The following is a 17,528-nucleotide window of genomic DNA, read 5'->3' as shown; positions in this document are numbered from 1 at the left end:
AGGTGAGACAAATGTTAGGCTAGAGAGGACTATTTCTAAGGTGAGCTTTGGGATTAGGATTGCCTAAAGGTGAAAAGTCCCTATAACCTAAAAATAGCTAGGAGAATCGTAGTAGGTCTTGGAACATTGTTACAATCTTAGAAAGAACCAAGATTAATGGTTTGATTATGCAAATATAGTATAAAGGTATAGCTTGAGGTGATCCAAGTCTTGAGGAGAACGAGTGGTCTCCATCACGTCTATCATAGAGGCAGAGATTACCCTGCTTGAAGTACCATGGCGAAGGTCGTGCTAGAGGACAAGGAGGACGATGAGTACAAGATGGTGAGAGAACAACCATAAAGTAGTGTACCCAAGGTTGGGGGTAGGTATGGATGGTCAGATTTGCCACTCGTTGTGGTATAACTAGCTAGCACGGGAGTTTGGGGCCTAGCTAGTAGACGCTCCCTGATGTGTCTCGAGGAGAACAAGATGGTAGTGGGAGACCAGATTGTAACGCCTGAAAGGGGTTATACGAAGCTAGAAGATTCTTATACAATACTCGAGGGAGGTATTATACAGGAGAAGACTAAGAGAGGTACTATGAGATGGTACAATCGTGAGCACACAAGTTTTAATGTATTGAATGAGGGAATTCTGCTCGAGGACTCAAGTGTCCCAATAAGAGGAGAATTATGCCCGACAAGATGTAGGATGCCGTGGATGGCAGCATTGCCTTGAAAATGAAAAGTTAAACTCAGTCCTGGTTAAACTCAGTCCTGGTTAAACTCATTTGATAGGCACGACACAAGAAGTTGTTATCTATGCCCTTGTAATGAGAGAAGAGATTAAACCTAACCACAGGTTCATGGGTTTGGGTCAATCTTCATGCTTGGCATGGGAATATAGAGGCAAAAGTGTTATGTACGACAATAAATATAGTACCATGGACAAACGGTTGAGCTTGGTACTAAAGATTGAGGGTAAGACATATAAATGAACGGCTTCACCACCTGATGTGGTGTGTGACATGTCGACATATGAATATGGAATTGGATAGGCAACGAACTCCTTATCACCTATATTCATGCAGATAATCTCCCTGGTGATCAAATTGAGCTGTGCGGTTGTAGGTAGGAGGGACCCCTAGATTGAGTCTTTTCCTTTTATTTTGCTTTTAATATTATTTACCTTGAAACTCAAGCTGTATTATAACTACTTTTGATGTTGACTCCACGAAATATGTCGGTTTAAAGGCATGTTTGATTTTTCTCCTCGCGTTTCTTTGTTTTACAAAATTGAAAAATTTTACCATCCTTTTTTCCTTTCATTGTGTCCACGTGATGATCTATGATTCGAAACATCAAAAAGCAGGTTGTTACCGTTTCCATTGCCTCATCAATGGTAGCTTCTCGTCCGGTAACATGTGTAAGGAATCTCTGTGTATATCGACTTGTTCAGTAGGTATTTTAGTTCTTGATTTCACCCAATTTTGTTGAGGACTATTTACTTATGTGGCGTTGAACCCCCAAGTAAAAGGGGTAAGTGGAGAGTATTTTGTTGATAATAATATTGCCAGCCCAACCAATCATGCCAAGAATATGTAGTTGGCCAAGAAACTGTGGGATTTCAGCGTGGAACCAACCAGTCCAAAATAATTTGAATCTAATAGAAGCCTTTTGTTACTCTTAGCTTCTCATCTCAGACTTTATGTTATTGATATATGAACTGTTAAATGGTGGAAGTAGATGTATCATTATTTTTAGTTTCAAGTGCCCCTTTGAGCCTATAGAAACAATTACTGAGCACAAGTTTGTTATACTGTGTAACAAATACAATAGTGTTTTTGTAGATTTCAGTCCAAAAGTGTTACAAAAGTATTTTAAACACCTATTCTGGATAAGTAATTCACAACCAGCTCATGTAAAAGCTTTAGAAGATAATTATGAATATAGTAACTTTTTTCTTTTTTCATTTTCTTATAAATAAACTCCAGCAACATGTTGCCCTTGGGAACCAGAGCAGCGTGTTTGTGTACTGGTGCTGTAATTCTTATTCTGTTTGCAGGTCATCCATTTCATACAATGATGCATGTCGATTAGACAGTTCTGCAATTTTTGGGTTTTGGGTAGCCCAACCCAATGGATTCTCAACCTTTTTTTCTTTTTTTCTCGTGTTTTAATTCTAATTAATTCAAGACCGACAAAAGAAACGCTGTCAAAAGATAAAAACAATTTTTATTACCATATTTACACACTTTCAATTTCTACAGAATACTAATAGCTGTTACAATTCAAGTGAGGAGCCACTACTGTATGTTAATAGGGCCCATTGTCGCCTACAGATTTCTAATTATCATACTATTCAGACCTGCCTGTGTTTAGGAGGTCAGATTGTTGAAAAGAATATGGCTTCTGGTTTTACTCTTTTCATGATTTATCCTCTTTTTTACCTTCAAAGCTCACCAGTCCTCTAGCAATTTGTCTTACCTATTACCTACTAAATTGCAACTGCAAAACATGATGGGCATGAGGAAATTCCAGAGGATAATCACCAGTTTGCTCATCTTTGCTGCGCCATTGGAAAGAATGACCAGGCCCCCGTGGTCGTGCCTTTTGTCTCTACATCTTTCGCATTAGCCCACCAGTCCGAGTTGATATTAGGCTTAAGTGCATTACTTCCATTGCCATTATCAAAATTAAATTCATTCACAGACCCAAGAGTAGTAGAATGATGATGTTCTTGATGCTGATTTGCTTCTTCACCGTCTGCTGCCTTTTCTTCTATACCATTTGAGCTATGACCACCACCGGAAGAAGTTTCTTTAGCCGTTTCAAATGTTTCATGCATTGGAGATGATGCAACTGCAACATTTGACTCCAGTGGCTTACTTTCTACGTTTCTTAATAAAGAATCTTCATCAGATAACTCAAATGAGAATCTATGGTTAGTAACATCAGGTTCCTCCATTTGGCTTCCATCAATGAGAATTTGAATATTTTGGGATTCATTCATTGAGTCTGAAGTTCGAGGATTCAAATCAAAATCATCATCATTCGATTTGAATCCTACAGAATTTTGAGTGCAAGAATCAGAACTTTGCCCTTGTCTGTCAAGGTTCAACAGCGCAGGTGGAACATCCAATGAGAAATTAGAAAATTGAGAAGCAGAGGAAGCAAAATCCAAATCTGGCAAAGGCGAAGATGCCCCAGAAAGAGAAATGGCAGAGCGTGGCGATATGAGGTTGCTAACTGGGCTACCAGGATAGAATTGATAAGATTGAAAGTCATCATTAGGACATGAATATTGGTCATCAGACTCAGCTTTCTGAAGGGTAGGTTGAAGAAACTGAGCAAATGGAACTTCAGGGGAAGAAGGTGTAGTCAAGTGGATAGACTCAGGAGGAGTGAAGGAAGGAGTCGATGGTTCAGTGGTAAGAGTAGAAAAATTCAGAGGTGGAGATACAAGCTGAGTCTCATGAGCAAATGGGCCAATGGCAAAAATTGAGGAAGGCCCATCAGGAGAATACATGTTAGCAGTGAGAGAAGTGAAGGAGAGTATATTTGAAGGTGATTGTGTAGCAGAAGGTGGCTCTGATTGAAGAAAGGATACAGGGGAAGAGGGAGGTGCAGCAAAAGGAAGCACAATGTCTGGGGATTGCAATGAATTTTGATGAGCCTCAGGCGAAGGACTTGGTTCTGGGACAAGGACAGCATGCCCAATTCGTTTCCTCTGTTTGAGAGATCCAAAGCACCAATAAATACTCCAACAGCTACCCCATCTTCTTTTCTGGGGGTAATCAAACAAACAGAAAAGGAGGAAAGTGATAATGACATCAGTACAGAACAGTGCAAAGATTTTGGGCAAATGAGAGTCCTATTTGTTGGAATCTTTATATAAAAAGCATTACTATTCCTCTATATAGAAGAACATTTTTAAAAAAAGACCTCTCTGTATCTCTTTTTGATAAAAAGAAGAATGGAGAGATGCCTTTCTGATAAGAAAAAGGGCAGTGTTATATTACAAAAAGACAAACAAAATTGGTTGGGAACAGCGCATTGCTTCCGGACACAGTCGTCCAATCCAATACACTAATCTTGGTACTTTCCAAACCTTAAAAATCTAATAATCATATGCGAGAAGAAATCCAAAAGGAGAAAAAGAGGGAAAACGAAACTCGTGATTCCCTTTTACGCTTGAATCCATGTGACGATTCACAGTTTCAAAGCAAACAAACAGAAGTAGCAGAAAAAGGGGGAAATTAAAAGCATTATATAGAATTCCGCAATCCACAACAAACAACACAGATTCCATTCCGCTATATGCTATATATCATCCCTCGAAAATCAACTACATCCTAATACCTAACGGAATCAAGAACGAACAATAATTTCCAAAAACAAGGCCAGTATCTCAATCCATAGGTAACTAACACTAACACCTAAAATTCCAAATGATTGATTAAAAGGTGAAGTGATATGACGAATACCTGGACGGCAGTAGCCCGAGGAAAACGATGATCAACGGTCGCGATCGCATCGGCCGCCGCAGTAATGGTCTGAAAAGTGTTATTCATAGGCCTCAGATCAGCAGCATCAGCATCCGCACGCCGCCTCATCGCTCTCATTGATCGACGCCAGGGAATCGCTGATCGTGTTCATAGAAGAAAGTTGTGGTTCATCTTACACGAAATTTTTCGGGGGAAAACACACAACAAATAAGGAGAATTTGCAGTCAGAAAGTGAAGAGAAAGTTCGTTAGAAGAGAGAAGAAAGAAGACGGAAATTAAATTAAAAAGAATTATTATGTAATTAAAAAGAAAAAATTATTTAATAAGTGAAAGTGAAAGTAGCTATTTATTTGGGTTTATCTTTAATAATTATCATTATTATTGAGGTTTAGGTTAAGGTTTATTCCAAGTCAAACACGGCAATGAATTCGCTTTTTTATTTCTTTTTTTATTATAAAATTTTCCAACAACCAAAATATTAGGTCAATATCTTTAAAGTCTCTATTTTCATTATGAATTTGTCAATTATACCCTTGGTTCACACTTATAATTATATAATTATTAAGTTATAATATAAATTTAAATGTAATAAATGAAAAAATGTATCATTCTATAACAACAAACACAATTTATATGCTTTAAATTAAAATATTTAAAATCATAGAAATTCATAAGAATCAAAATCCAAACTTATATATATTATTGGCGCACGTGGGCATATAGTTGTGTGATATAAATAAACTCTTCATGGGTTGTTGGTTATTTTTATTTTAGAAAAAAAATAATAATATTAAACTTATTTAATAATGAACACTTTAAATCAACGACTTATTCCTTCTTTTATTTCCCTGTCCCTGTATTTGACACGTGGGACGAGTTGACACACTAATTCAATTAGTTTCCGTTTTATTATTACTTTACTTTATATATTTTATGTCTACGTGCACATACACGTCATATTGTATATTATTTGTGGACTTAGGACTTATATCATTATATTTCATTGATATAGTCTTGGGTTTAATCAAATTTTATATTTATTTTGCTATTATAAGGTTTTTATGTGGTTTGATTTGTCAACTCTTGGTCACCTAATCTTTGTATATAGCTAACTTCGTAGACCAAGAAAAACTAGACCTAAAAGTAAAATCTAAGCACTTTAGTTTTCATTGGAAACTAAAAGAAATTTAATAAGTCTAAATTATATCCATCAATTGATTTTTAAATTATAATTTTTCAAGCCATTTAATAGGTAACAATTTAGTTTTTGAAAAAAAAAATTTGGAAAACCCCCCGATGAAAAAGTATGTTAACACACTTCTCCCGTCAGAAAAACAAATCTTAAGTAATAGAGCAATAGAGTTGGCGTGTGCATTCTAAGAAGACCAAAACCATCGTTACAGGGTTGGATGACAATCCTAACGGTGATCCAATGATCACCTTGAAACCTAGTAAATTACACTAAGAAATAGGATTCAAAGAAGAAATTGATACTCGAAGAAGATTAGAATATTCCTCAATAGGTATGATAATTTGAAGGAGAATTAGAATGTCAAAAAATGACATTATGATATGTTAGACTTAGAAATATCAAAATGACACCTAAGGGACAACTACAACAAAGTCAAATCATGAATTCTAACTATAATGGATTGAAAACACGAGAGAAACTAAGAGATAAATAAAGAAGAAAATTTCAAATAAAATAAGAATAGACATGAGAAGAGAACCGAACCACAAAAGAAAGAGGAATAGAGAGTTGGAGAGAAGCCCAAGCCCACGTCTTAGTACTAACTCAATCCTCGTACACCCTAACCCTAACCCTAGAAGGAAAGAAGAAAAACTCCCACTAGAAATAAGTATCCTTCAATTATTTCTACATTCTTACTAACATAAGTATCATAGCCTAATGACAAGTCTACAGTCTATCTCACATGTCTTTTTTCTTATAAACCACATTCTATCCTTATTATCCCATCATGAATCAAACACACTCCCATCTCCAATATTTGACAAGAACAAGCTTCATCAAAAAAATAAAAAGAAAGATGAGTTATGTCTTTTAGGTGAAGGATTGATATGGCGTGGAGAGTGATTGAGGTGGAATTATGTCGTTTTGTTTCAAAAAAAAAAAAAATAATAAATAAATGTTTTATCTTTAATGGTCCACATACCTACCTGCTCACTACTGCCCATGCTTTTATTTTTTTATTTTTTTATTATTTTTCTTTTTTACTTCTTGGGATACTAATTTATGTCCCTTCTTCCTCCAATTGCTAAATCTTCTTACTCTTAAAAAAAAAAATACATAATTCTAAAAATGGGAAAACCACTAAACTTATAATTTAATATATATATTAATTTATACACACAAATACATTATAATATATTTATAATATATAGTTGGTTTGTATGGGATCTGGTGCGGAGTGAGAGTGTTAATGGTGCGTGCAGCAATAATTAATTAAATACCCATATGTGTTTATGCTATGCTGCTATCCTAACCTAGGCTACTCTGTGTTTGTTTGTTTGTTGTATCATCAGCCTTCTTCACAGCGCATGCCAACTGGTAGGCTGTGAGGAGAAGGTGATGATCATGTTTGAGGTGATATAATAATAAGCACACAAAACAGGAAGAGAAGAGAAGAGAAGAGAAGAGAAGAGAAGAGAAGAGAAGGAGAATGGGGTTTGGGAGAGAACAATAAATGAGGGATGAGATCCCATTTCATTAGAATAAAGTGTTTGATGATATGCTGGCAATGGCATTGGCAATGGCATTGGCAATGGCCTTACAAATCGTACAACCAAAAGGGGGCAGTCCTATCTACTTTCTGCTACTGTTCACTGCATGCCCTTTTGTTTAGCTGCTCCTCCTACTGCGTCATGCCCCCCCTCCTCCACTCACCTCATCCAATCAATGAATCATTGAATGAATGAATGAATGGATTTTAGACTCTAGATGCTATGTCTATATGCCCTATAAACTGGCCCCCTACCCCACATTTATACCACATATACCCCTCCCTCTTTTCTACTCACCTCTACTCATCAACCATCTCCATCCCCACTTCCTTCCTTTTTAATAATTCAACTCCAATCCAATATGCCAACGTGGAGACTGAGCTCATCAGTGTAGCAGCAAAGACGCTACGCCTCTATGGGATGGATTGAGGATCCCACATCGATTCGAGAAGAAAACGAGTGTCAGCAAGGACGTTGGGCCTCGAAGAGGGGTGGATTGTGAAATCCCACTTGGTTGAGGAGTAGAATGAAACATTTTTTTGTAAAGATGTGGAAACCTTGAGGAGAAGCCCGAAAAAGAAAACCCAAATAGAACAATGTCGGCTAGCGGTGGGCTTGAGCTTTTGGTCATTACCTCTCTTTTACCTTAAATGTATCGTATTAATCCCGTTCGTCGTCATTCTTCATAAATTCTTTTTTCTTGTGAACCTAACAAATTTGAAATGTAATTCATGAATTTATTGATAGGTAGTTAACATATTGAGTCTTCTAGCGAAACCAACTCTTAGATGTATTAATTTACTTTTATTTAATTTAAAGGAGATAGATCATTCATTATTATTGATTATAAAACCCTGTGAATAAGCATCTCCCTTAAAAGAAAAAGAAAAAGAAAAAGAAAAAAAAAAAACACTTTAATTCCTTTTCCCTCTAAACATTTCCCAAAAATATTACAAATTAAAAGCATGTTATAATAATGTTTTACACAAAGAGACACAAATTTAGAACATTGTCAGAACAAAAAACACACCTTGGAACAAAGATGTCAAAACCTATAAACAAAACCAAACTTGTTTGTGAGACTGTGATTGTCAACAGAAATGAAGCATTTAATCACCAGAAAAAGAAAGCAGTTGCTTCCACTGCCATATCCAAAACTGCACAAAAAAAAAAGATAAAAAAAAAAAAGCATTCATGAGATGATCAACAATATCAAGAACAAGAATTGGACGGCAGCATTTGTGTTCCTATGTTGTCTGTTATGGTTTAACTGTTATGTTTTTTGGTCCAAACAATGCTTCAACACTTCAACCAACCCTAAAATCACTACATCAATTTACTCACTACATCATGAAGGCAAGACAAATATATATATATAAGCAGTTCATTTCTCTGAATTCTCATGCTAAAAAGCCATAATTCATGTCAAAAACAAAGAATTTTGGATATGAAAAAGTACTAAATGAATGCAACCAAGCATATGTTGATGAGTGGTAGTAGTAAATGGTATGATTTTATGGCCATTAGAAGAAAAACAAGTAAATTTGTTCATAAACAAGTGCATTATTAAGCTACTAGAGCTAATCAATTTATAACAAAACCACATAATAATAGGGAAATAGGAGTAAGATCGTCAATAGCTAGCTAGGAGCATAAATACTAAATATTTGAAGAATTAAATAGCATATAAATACTTGGATCATGTGTTTTTATGTGTAAATAAGCAATAAATGACCTGAAAAAAAAATGGATCTTTGGAGTGAGATAGCAATAACTTAGCTAGCTTCCCACTGGGTCACTCCCTAAAAGTCTATTTATTTGCATTTAATCCTTCAATTATTGTTAATTGATTGGGATTAGTCCCTCCAGAAAATGTGTTAAATATATATCCATATATAGAACTGTCATTTTCATATCTTAAATCCCATTTCACATAAGGGCTTACTTTTACTCATAAATTTGTTTAAACAAAGTCAACCAAATCAAATATCAAAACCGAAAGCCTTTATAAATAGTATACGTTACAATCCAAGTTCACCGTTAGTAGATACTGTTCTATTTGGGTTTTTCTCTCTAAGTTTTTAAAACGCGTCTGCTAAGAGAGATTTACATACTCTTATAAAGAACTCAAAGAATACGACTGAAATGGGCAGTTGCTACAATTGGCAATGTACAAAGCCAACAGCAAAATGTAGTGCCTAAACTACAGTAATTTAGTGTGTTTTTAGAAGACCAATAATTGGTTTAAGTGAGGAGAGAACAAAAAGAAGGGGAAAGAAAACAAAAAATTCATACTATTCAGCACAAACACATTCATTTCATCATCATAATTACCAGACAAGATTGGAAAGTGAGAAAAGAAGAAATAATTAAAGGGTTTTTTTTTTAAGTAATGAATGAATATAATATAATATGAAGATTAGAATGTATATATTAATTTATAAGCCATTAGCCAACCTGTTAAAAGCCATCTCTTTCAAACTTTTCTCTGCCAAAACCTGCATGGGCTTTGCCATTTGTCCAACCAAGTAGAGACAGCCATCGCTACCTACAAGAACATAACAAACAATGAATCAATTGAATTGAAATTATGTAAAAGCATCATGTTCTTCATGTTCTTCATTTCTTGAACTTACATTTCAGTTTACACTACGTGTTCTATGGATTCTTGTCGCTGAGGTTTAATCCAAGAGAGCCCTACAGAAAAAACCAAGAACATATTCAAATTTTCAACACATCCCCAACTAGAAAAATGACTAAAATTGGTTACATGACTTACAATTTGATTATCTTCCTCGTTTGTTCATGAAGCTTTTTGGAGGTGTAGATTCAATTTGACGACCTCCCTTTATTGAAAAAGTCGGTCGTCAGCTTGTTGTTACTGTTCGGCATCGGTATTGGTATCGACATCGGCATTCCATCGTAAACGCGGAATTGAGGCGACATTGTCGTAGTCGAGGTTGTTATGTCACATTCATCATCGGATTGATCTTCAGACACTGCACATTCCATGTTGACACCAAAAAGTCTCAATGTCTTAGAAGAAGCAGCACCTTTCCCAATTCCACCGCCACCACCGCCCACCGCCACGGGTGGCGGTGGCGGTGCAGATCTTAAATGGTACAAAACCGATGGCGAATCACCGCCGTCTCGGATGGGAGGAGGGTTAAGATAATGATGATTATAGAGATTAAAATTATGATTATGAAATAGGGTAAGATTATTATGATTACTATTATTCTGCGGCAAGTGGAGGAGGTGGTCCCTGGGTAAAGATAAGGGTGTGGCAACTGGAGTCCACTGGTGAAGGTGAAAATGGTGAGGAATTTGGGCAACCCCGGCGGCTCCACCGCCGTGGAGGTGGTGGTTGTGGTGAAAAGTAATAGGTGTGTCAAGCGGGGCATGAGGTGGGCGGCGGCGCCAATCAATAAAAAACCGATCTTTACCAAGATGACCAAGGCCTCGTTGAAAGGAGACGATATCACCAGCATCGAGGCGCTTCTCTTTAACAAAGCGGCTCCAGCCTTTAGTCATGACGTAGCTCTGGCTGCTGGTCCAGTAAGAGTAACGGAACCGCCACGATTTTCCACAGCGGTCTTCGAAGTTCAAGAGAAGACCCTTGTCGTTGGATGAAGAATCAAGCGGGAAGTACTTTTCAGCGTGTTGCTTTGGGATGACCAACCGGTTTAATTTTCCCACATCGCTTGGAGTCACAACTTTGTCGAACATGTGCTCTTTCTCTACAAAAAGGGAGCTGGATTCCATTTCTTGCTGTTGCTGCTCCTCCTTTTCAAAATCTGTGCTTGAATCAAGCGCAAATCTAGAACACGAACCCAAATCCATTAATGGATCTCTCAAGATATTATACTAAAAACAGCACAAAAAGGAAAAAAGCCCAAAACCCACAAACCAAAACACAAAAAATTAAGAGAAACAAGAGCCAAACACAAAACCCAGTTGCAAAAATTGAAACTTTTTTCTTTTTTTGAAAGAGAAAAAAAAAATAAAAGAAAAATAATATTTGTTCTCTGGTTTGGGTTTCTAGAGAGAGAAAGGAAGCGAGGAGAGAGAGAGAGAGAGAGAGAGAGAGTTATGGTTAAGAGAAGAGAAGAGGAGGGTTCCCATGGATTGAGCTGGTTGGGCTCATGTGAGGCTGTCTGTGTCAACATCCCTGTAGCCTGGTTTATATATACACTAACTCATATAGGGCAGGGGGTAGAAGAGTGGGGAACTGCCTCAATTTTTTTCTTGACAGCTGTTTCAGAGAGGTTATTGTTGGAATGTATAATTCTTCAATGTGGCAAAATTATCAACCCCACAAAAGGACCATTTTTTATTTTTTATTTATTTTAGGGTTGCATTCATTTTTTTTTAAGAGTATTTATTAACTTCGTGCTCAAGTTGTTATGAATAACTAGTTTTTGATATTGTATTATGAAATTATAATTCGCTCTCTAAAGTTTAAAAAATGACTTAATAATTTTAACTCTTTTCTCCCGTGTAATTATGACAATAGCTACACATAGCTTAGGGTTTGACTACCTCACTTACTATACTATATATATATGTAATGAATATTAAGATGAGATCGAAGATTAGCAAATCTTTATTATTGTTGAGTTTATAATTAAGAGTGGGAGAAAGGGCAATGGATTTGATTAAGGAAATGAACAAAAATAAAAGCTTTGTTTGGGGTATGGGACATATTGAAATGTTTAGTTTAGGGGAGCCTTTATAAACCAAGTACACTCAAATTAAATTTCTTAAAACCTCTTTAATTTATTCCTTTTTTTATATACACTTACCTATTTTTTTTAAAAATTGTCAAAATTCAATTTCGACCTTTTATTTTATGTATTGTTTTTTTGTTTGGGAAATTAATAAAGGCAGACATTTCCTCTTTAGTTTTTCATGAAAAAAGAATAATAAAATGAAAAATATAATGTGGGTATTTAATTCTATATCTCGATTTATCTTTGAATTGTCATTTTAATTTTTAGAGTTACGAGAATTAGGATTGTTTTTCCCAAATTTTTCTCTTTTACTTAAAAATTCATCAACTTTGATATAATCATTCAAATAGATTCGTTTACGAACATTACTCTAATAATAATAGAGATGTTGTTGAAGATCTAATCAAATCATAATCTTAAAACGATAGAGATTAAGAACAAGATTAGAAACTAAACGTGGTTCAATTCGTCTCATATATAAAATAAAATAAAATAAATAAGAAATTAAAATTTCTGTAAACAAAAAAAGAAAAAAAAAAGTGAAGTATCTTTCCACATATGTCACTCATTATTATTATTATTGTTGTATTGAAGATAATGTTTGAGTAGAAAACAAGTTGAAGATAGAAGGTGACAAAATGTTTGCATATTAAACCCCCGCCCGTGAATAAAATAAAGCCCAACAATTTTAACTTATAGTAGGCACGAAAAATGAAAATAAATCATATTATAATTCAGGATTATGTCTTAACCAATGCTTAATTAAGCAAAACGACAGGTGACTTTTCAGGGTGTGGAATGCGTAGTTTGAAAACAATAATTTAATTAATTAAACAATTGAATTGCATTGAAATTAGAGGTGGACATTCAAATTTACTCCTAATCCACAGAATTTAAATTACTATTTTTCTCTCTAAATAAATAAATAAATAAATAAATAAGGCAACCAGATCCATGTTGTCACCTAGGCACTGAAAATAACCCATAACCCTAAGTTTATATACTCTACACAATTTTTTATTACCCTACTACCTACCTAAACTAACAAAAATACAGTTTTAAATTAATTAATCCATTATTTATTTGAATTATTCAAATTTAGAGTATTTATTCGACCCAGTATTTGGATGTGGCTACAAGAGTCGAGTATGGGAATGACAATCAAAATTCTTCCGAATTCAAGTAATTTGTTGGAGAAAAAATAGACACTCCACCATATCTTACAAACTCTCACTTTGTTGAGATGACTCAGTGTCAGTGCTATTCTGTCCAACTAGTTTTTTGTACTGAGGGTTCGAATCTCTCTCTTTCTATTTCTGTCAATTACTTTATGTTTAAGAAAGATGGGTAAAATAGTTAAAAATAAAATATTGTTAAATCTGTTTAAATTAAAATAATTTTAATTAAAAAGAGACTTTGTGCTTTGGTAATAACTTTTCAAAAGTGATTTTCGTCCCAATTTGTTTGGTTATACGAAGTAATATAACAAATATCATAAAAAGAAGAGAAGAAACTAGAAAAAGTAATTTTAATGTTTAGTTTATTTTTTTCAAAAAATTAATTTCAACGTTCTTTAGTTTTTTCATGTGTATTGTTAATTAATTTTATTGTATGAAAGAGTTATTCTAAATGATTTGAGAGCGATTGACCAAACTTTTTTATATCACATTTAAATTGATTATTGAATAAATGATTTATTAGCCAATCTACTTATTTCAAAAAGTCACTATTTTTATTTTTTTTAAAAAAAGTAAGCTAGGTTATACACTCGCCACAATAATTTTGATACAAATAAAAAAATGAAGCATAATAAATTGTGGTCCAAAGCTTAGAATACGAATAAAGCGTTAATAACATTTATGACGGGATGATTAGACATAAAGAAAAAAGCAAAGAAAAAAAATAATGACCCATAATAAATTGGTCCCGAACTTTGTATACAGTTAGAACAATAATAATATCTACGATAATTGGACATAAAGAAAAATGTAGAAAATAAAAAATAAAGGCACGTAACAAAATGATGTAGAACTCGAAATATGATTAAAGCATTAGAAACTTCACGACAGAATGATTTGACATAAAGAAAAAAAGAGAAAAAAAATAATGATTGAGAAACGAATTGATCTCAAATTTTGAATACAGTTAAAGCGTTAATAGCATATATGATAGAATGGATACACTTATAGAAAAAGAGAACGACTGAGTATAACATTTTCGGTGAAAGTTATTACAACGAGTGAAAAAAAAAAGAGTGTAATGTGAAAGTTTTGAGGTTAAATTGAATGATTAAGATGAGTTTTGAGAAAGTAAAAAGGAAAAAAATGGATGTTGAATATAGGGAGTAGGTTGTTGGCAGGATAGAGTAAGGACCACAAAAGGCGAAGGCCCAAAGGCAAAGGCAAAGGCTCGCGCCTTGCCTTGCCGCGCCTCGCCTTGCCCCGCCTCGCCCCGATGCGCGCAGATGCACATGGAATTTGGACCACGCCGCACACCCTACAACCTTCCACTTGGCGGAGAGAGTATTGTGTGTTAATTAGGATGATGGGTTGGATAAGACATGGATGCACACAATCCCATGTTCAATAATCCCTCCTTTTTTCTTACTTCTATTCCATCGATCACTCTTTCTTCCCATGTGATCATGGACGAGTTTGTTAACCGATGAAGATTCGATTTTACGAAGTTTTGAGCTGAGAGACACACATGAATGAATTGACGTCTCATTAAAATTTGAAAGATCATGAAATGTGTTTACAGACGTAGAATATTGTAGCTCGTGAAAGTTGAAAATTCGTTAGATGAAATATAATCATGTCGAGTGATTTAAGAAGTACGTGAGTGAATGAGGACGTATTAGATTGTGGGCTGAACTTAAAAAAAAAGCTTGATTTTGTTCCTTCCAAAATGGGCCTTCCTTTCACTCATTTTTTCATATTGGGCTAACCAAAATCACTCATTTATTATCCCAATTGGCAAGGCCTATTTGATATGAACAATATCAATCCGTTTATTAACCTTTAAGAATGGAAAAACTCAAGTGGAAATCTCTTAGTACATATATGGTATTATTATCATTATTATTATACTTAATGGATAAAAAACCCTTCACATATATATATGTTTTAGGGTTACTTTCCAACTTTGGTGCACCTAAAAAAATCATTCCTTTGAAAACCAAGAGCCACCGGACAAAACGGTAAGAACTTGTTCATATCAATAGATGAACTCGTCTTTCATTTGTAATTTATGGATTTCTAGTGAAAAATCATATTTATGTGGTTAATTTGTCTCTTTGAATTTTTTAAACTTAGAAACATTTAACAAAAGAGAGGGAAATTAACTGAGATCATGTTAGCAACAATAGATCCAAGCGAAGAGTTAATAAGGATCGGAATGAAATATCATATGTATCATAAGATTGGATTTGAAGTCCTTTACTAGGATTGGAACAAATGTCCACCAACAAGAACTGGACCTGGAACCAAATGAGGGGGTGTATAGGTATCGATCACATAGTTAGAATATCGATATGAAGCTTGCATTTTGTATATCGCATTTTGCAATGAGATCACCCAATGTATCTGCTATGTATGGTCCAGTGATCTATATATAATCAATGTAACTTGCATTCCACACTCTGATCGTGCTACCCTCGCACAAGATTAGTGTTCACCCTTGGTGAAGCTACTTGTGGTGCCAAACTTGAATGTTGCCACTGCTGCTACTCATCTTTGCCCACAAGTCGCACATCTGAACTCCCACGCAACCTTCATGATCGATCTATCATAGGGAGATTCGAGGTTGAATAAACAGTATGATCCAACTAGTTTTGATATGACTTGCAACCATTCAATCCAGTTCAAACTAATTGAGTTTAATTTGGGTCTATTTAAGTTTGGTTCAATAATAAATTTTATTTTTTAAAAAAATACATTTGTCTCTCAACTTGTCTTCTACACTTAAAAAAAAAAACCATAACAAACAATTGCAGCCTCCTTTATGGGCCTATCAAATGTCAACTCAACCCTACTAGAAAATTCGAGAATAGTGTTTATAACGGTATGATGAGAACTATGAGTTAACACTAATGACATGGTCGTGTCTCAAAGGCCTGTTAGCTATAAATATATGGTGGTGATGATGATAAAAGGGACTAGTAGAACCTCTATACAATATACTTTAAGAACGAACTATTGACGACTCAAGTAGGGTTAAGAAAAGAGAACCTTACCATTTTCATATTAGGGTCCTAAGTTGAGTTTAGGTGAACCGAGTAAAGCTAGGGTATAGCCTAAGAAGTGCCTATAACTTAGAAACAAATTCCTATATGAATAAGACATAACTAATGACATGGTCGTGTCTCAAAGGCCTGTTAGCTATAAATATATGGTGGTGATGATGATAAAAGGGACTAGTAGAACCTCTATACAATATACTTTAAGAACGAACTATTGACGACTCAAGTAGGGTTAAGAAAAGAGAACCTTACCATTTTCATATTAGGGTCCTAAGTTGAGTTTAGGTGAACCGAGTAAAGCTAGGGTATAGCCTAAGAAGTGCCTATAACTTAGAAACAAATTCCTATATGAATAAGACATTGTATGAACGAACAACTAATGATATAAGACTCGTCTCTTTTCATATGAGGCCTAGACATAATTGATTTACGTATCAAAATGAAAGATGAGCCAAAAGAGTTATGAACTAAATAAACGAGAGATGAACTAAATAAATTAGTGTTATCAACCCTAAGAGATAACCAAATATATTGAATAGATTCATGAATTAAAGGTGGAAAATGTACCAAAAGTGAACCAAATTTTCGTGACAATTCACAACGATATACCATTAAACTTTATGATAGTTGAAAGTTTAGTAGGTATCAAAACCTGCTTTTAATTATAGGAAATATTGGAAACACAATGGCGTAGGAGCAATGATTAGAAAGGAGGCAAAACTTATCAACATTTCAATCGTGCACCCTACACAAGAACAGCTGGGGCTGGCGATGAACAGGAAAAACACATAGCATTGATATGAACAAAAGATATAGATAGGCCTACAACAATCCTCAAGTTAAAGCTTCGTGTAACGTGTGAACTGTACAAGTAGGCCACCCCTCCTTTTGGCTTCATTTCTTCCAAGGGGAATACGAGTCATGAGTGGGTCCAATTGGCAGCACTATACCAACCAAGCTTTTATTTTGATTTAACCCCTAATTAATTAATTCATTAAGCTTTGCTTTAGTGGTTAAATAATGTGATTTAGGCCCATCCCACCCAAACCTGTCGATATTAACATCACAAGCTACAGGTCATGCAGACCAACCCACTCTTTTACTCTAAATTAAAGTGATGTGCAGTTCAATGTATACCTATTTATTACAAACCCAACAAACCTCTCCATACTTTACTACTTTAAATCTTCCTTATTTTGTGTACCCAATTTCAGCACGTAATTCCATTGGATTCATAGTTTAAGTTTTTGGATTGAAGGCTGATTTGAATTGATATCATACCTAATCCAAAATAACATGGGTTCAAGCTCTTGTAATATCATTT

The 17,528-nt window shown here is 34.8% G+C and overlaps 2 protein-coding genes across 3 annotated transcripts; both read right to left on the bottom strand.

Moving 5' to 3' along the window:
- Positions 1–2,199: 2,199 nt before the first annotated feature.
- LOC111791895 (uncharacterized protein At1g76660-like) lies at positions 2,200–4,741 on the bottom strand. The gene is made up of 2 exons (XM_023673405.1): positions 4,469–4,741; positions 2,200–3,768 (listed from the first exon to the last, which is right to left on the bottom strand). The coding sequence occupies exons 1-2, from the start codon at positions 4,604–4,606 to the stop codon at positions 2,542–2,544; spliced, it is 1,365 nt and encodes a 454-aa protein (XP_023529173.1). The 5' UTR covers positions 4,607–4,741; the 3' UTR covers positions 2,200–2,541.
- A 3,081-nt stretch (positions 4,742–7,822) lies between these two features.
- LOC111791606 (B3 domain-containing protein Os03g0120900-like) lies at positions 7,823–11,269 on the bottom strand. 2 transcript variants are annotated; one of them, XM_023673013.1, is made up of 5 exons: positions 10,011–11,269; positions 9,868–9,928; positions 9,689–9,779; positions 8,262–8,388; positions 7,823–7,939 (listed from the first exon to the last, which is right to left on the bottom strand). In XM_023673013.1, the coding sequence occupies exon 1, from the start codon at positions 11,072–11,074 to the stop codon at positions 10,061–10,063; it is 1,014 nt and encodes a 337-aa protein (XP_023528781.1). In that variant the 5' UTR covers positions 11,075–11,269; the 3' UTR covers positions 7,823–7,939; positions 8,262–8,388; positions 9,689–9,779; positions 9,868–9,928; positions 10,011–10,060. The 2 variants fall into 2 exon arrangements, with proteins under 2 accessions (XP_023528781.1, XP_023528771.1); XM_023673003.1 differs by lacking the exon at positions 7,823–7,939 and having other exon boundaries at positions 8,141–8,388.
- Positions 11,270–17,528: the final 6,259 nt, after the last annotated feature.

The sequence above is a fragment of the Cucurbita pepo genome, chromosome LG01 (assembly GCF_002806865.2).
Source record: "Cucurbita pepo subsp. pepo cultivar mu-cu-16 chromosome LG01, ASM280686v2, whole genome shotgun sequence".
Taxonomy (NCBI): domain Eukaryota; kingdom Viridiplantae; phylum Streptophyta; class Magnoliopsida; order Cucurbitales; family Cucurbitaceae; genus Cucurbita; species Cucurbita pepo.
The sequence above is the reverse complement of the archived record's forward strand: the minus strand, read 5'-3'. Positions and strand labels throughout refer to the sequence as shown.